The sequence below is a fragment of the Galeopterus variegatus genome, unplaced genomic scaffold (genome assembly GCF_000696425.1).
Source record: "Galeopterus variegatus unplaced genomic scaffold, G_variegatus-3.0.2 Scaffold11941, whole genome shotgun sequence".
NCBI classification, from domain to species: domain Eukaryota; kingdom Metazoa; phylum Chordata; class Mammalia; order Dermoptera; family Cynocephalidae; genus Galeopterus; species Galeopterus variegatus.
The window spans coordinates 21741-23760 of record NW_007738052.1 but is presented as its reverse complement, the minus strand read 5'-3'; the positions used below and the strand labels follow the sequence as shown (position 1 = coordinate 23760).

The 2020-nt window shown below is 54.5% G+C and overlaps 1 protein-coding gene across 1 annotated transcript in view; it reads right to left on the bottom strand.

Moving 5' to 3' along the window:
• The window catches only part of KIAA1755 (KIAA1755 ortholog), a gene marked incomplete at its 5' end in the record, with an annotated part of 29013 nt that overhangs the window by 5427 nt on the left and 21566 nt on the right, over positions 1-2020 (bottom strand). The window contains one exon of the mRNA XM_008594944.1: positions 1502-1640. Coding sequence (XP_008593166.1) covers positions 1502-1640 — 139 coding nt within the window. The remainder of the gene's footprint in view (positions 1-1501; positions 1641-2020) is intronic.

Sequence of the window (2020 nt, the reverse complement as noted above, 5' to 3'; positions counted from 1 at the left end):
CCTGGCCATCCGCTCCAGGCCTGATCCTCAGTGTTGCGGAACGCACTGCAGCCTGAAGGAATAAGTCCTCAAACTCTGCGTGGGCTTTTTCCACTGTCTCCAAGCTTCCATTCTGGGGGGTCAGCGCTTGCAGGCACTGGCTTCCTTCCTGCTCCATCCAGTCACTGACCTGGGAAAGGGGAGGTCGGTTAGGACTGAGGTGCTGCTAGGGAGACATCCCTGGGTCAGCTCCCGACGTCCTCGGAGGCTGAGGTCTCGATCTCAGTCATTCAGTGGCTGGGCCTGTGACCATTCTCCCAATTCTGGGCAGGGGAAGAGAGGGCTTGGGGAGGAGTGTGCATGGTCATGTTCATCAATATCCGATGGGGAGAGGAACCTAGAGAGCATCTGGCCTGGCCAGCCCGCGGCACAGGCCCTCGGTGCACACTGTGGTCAGAATGAAGTCACAGGGTGGCACATTTTGGCTTACTCTAGCCACTCAGTGCCACCCAGTCATTAAAGGGGTGGCCTTGGGTGGGGAGCTCCCTGTTCCAGGGGGCATGCAAACGGTGCCAGAGGAAAAGCTGCAAACCATTGAGGAGGGTGCATGGGCCTGCTAGGAATTCACTGTGTGAACCAGCAAGTCATTTCCCCTTCTGGGCCTCAGTTTACTCAGTGGTAAAATGAGATAAACACGAATATTCAACAAGAAACAGAGGGAATAAAATGGATCTCGGTCACATGAGCAAAAGTTCCCTTCTCATTCTGGGGTGTCTTAAAGAGCACATATGAACTCACTTAATCCTCACAAAGCCCAGTGCAGCAGACACTAATACTATTCCCCATTCAGCAAATGAGAAAACTGAAGCACTGGATAGTTAAATAACCTGTCTGGGGTCATGCACTGGTAAGTGCTGGAGCCAGGACTGGAACCTGGGCCTGAAGGGATGTGCTGGCTCCAGGCACCAGCAGTCAGGTGAAGTGGTACGAGGCATGGGATCCAAGATCAGAGCTCCCCACCCTGGCTACACATTAGAACCTGCCCTGGGAATGTTTAAAAATCTCAGTGCCCAGGCCCCACCCCAGGGCAACTAAGTCAGACTCTCTGAGTGGGGCCTCTGAGTTGTGCAACCATGGGCAGGAGACATAATGTTGCCCAGCCTCAGTTTCCTCATCTATGCAATGAGGGAATCTAATACCTTCCCCATATCAGTGGTAAGAGATGAGTTTGGAAGTGATGATGTACACAAAGGCTCTGGCCCAGGGCTTGGCACACAGTTGGTGCTTAATAAGTGCAGCTCTTATAATGTAATGGGTTATGTCTTCACCCATTAAGTGCTTATTGAGTGCTATGTCATGTGCCATGCCCCAAGGATGCCTGCCTGGCCATTGAAGGACTGCCAGCCTGGTGTCTTGATGCCAGAACAAAGCAGCTGGCTGGGCTGGGCCTGGAGTAGGGCCTTCCCTGTGGAGGGTGGCCTGGCAGAATCCCCACAACCCCCAGGCCAGCCTCCCCTTTCACCTGGTGGATGGCGGCTTCTAGGTGGCCCAGGCGGACATGGAGTTCCAGCCTCCCCAGGAGGTGGTTGGACGCGGTGACCAGAACATGAAGCTGCTCGTCCACAAGGCTGTACAGGGCGGCAGCATCAGCCAGATGGCTCCTGGGAGGTGGGGGAGGGTGAGGAAGGCCCACGATGCCCTCCCTCCTCCCCGTACTCCTGCCCAGCATAGGCCTGCCCCCGACTCTGCGGCCCAAGCCTGGGTTTCCAGATGCTGACTTGCTGTGTGACCTGCAGCAGGTACTTAACACTTCTCTGGGCTTCAGCCTTGGTCTCCCATGGGACTGGGAGGACCAGAGGATATATCTCTAGGAGGATATGAAGCCAGCTGGACAGATCTGAGTTCAAATCCCAGCTCTGCTACCTTCTAGCAAATTTCTCAACCTTTCTGTGTCTCTGTTTTTTAATCTCTAAAGTGGGGATAACAGAACCCACTCCACAGACTGGTTGTGAAGATGGAATGGTCTAATGCCTTGGCTCTC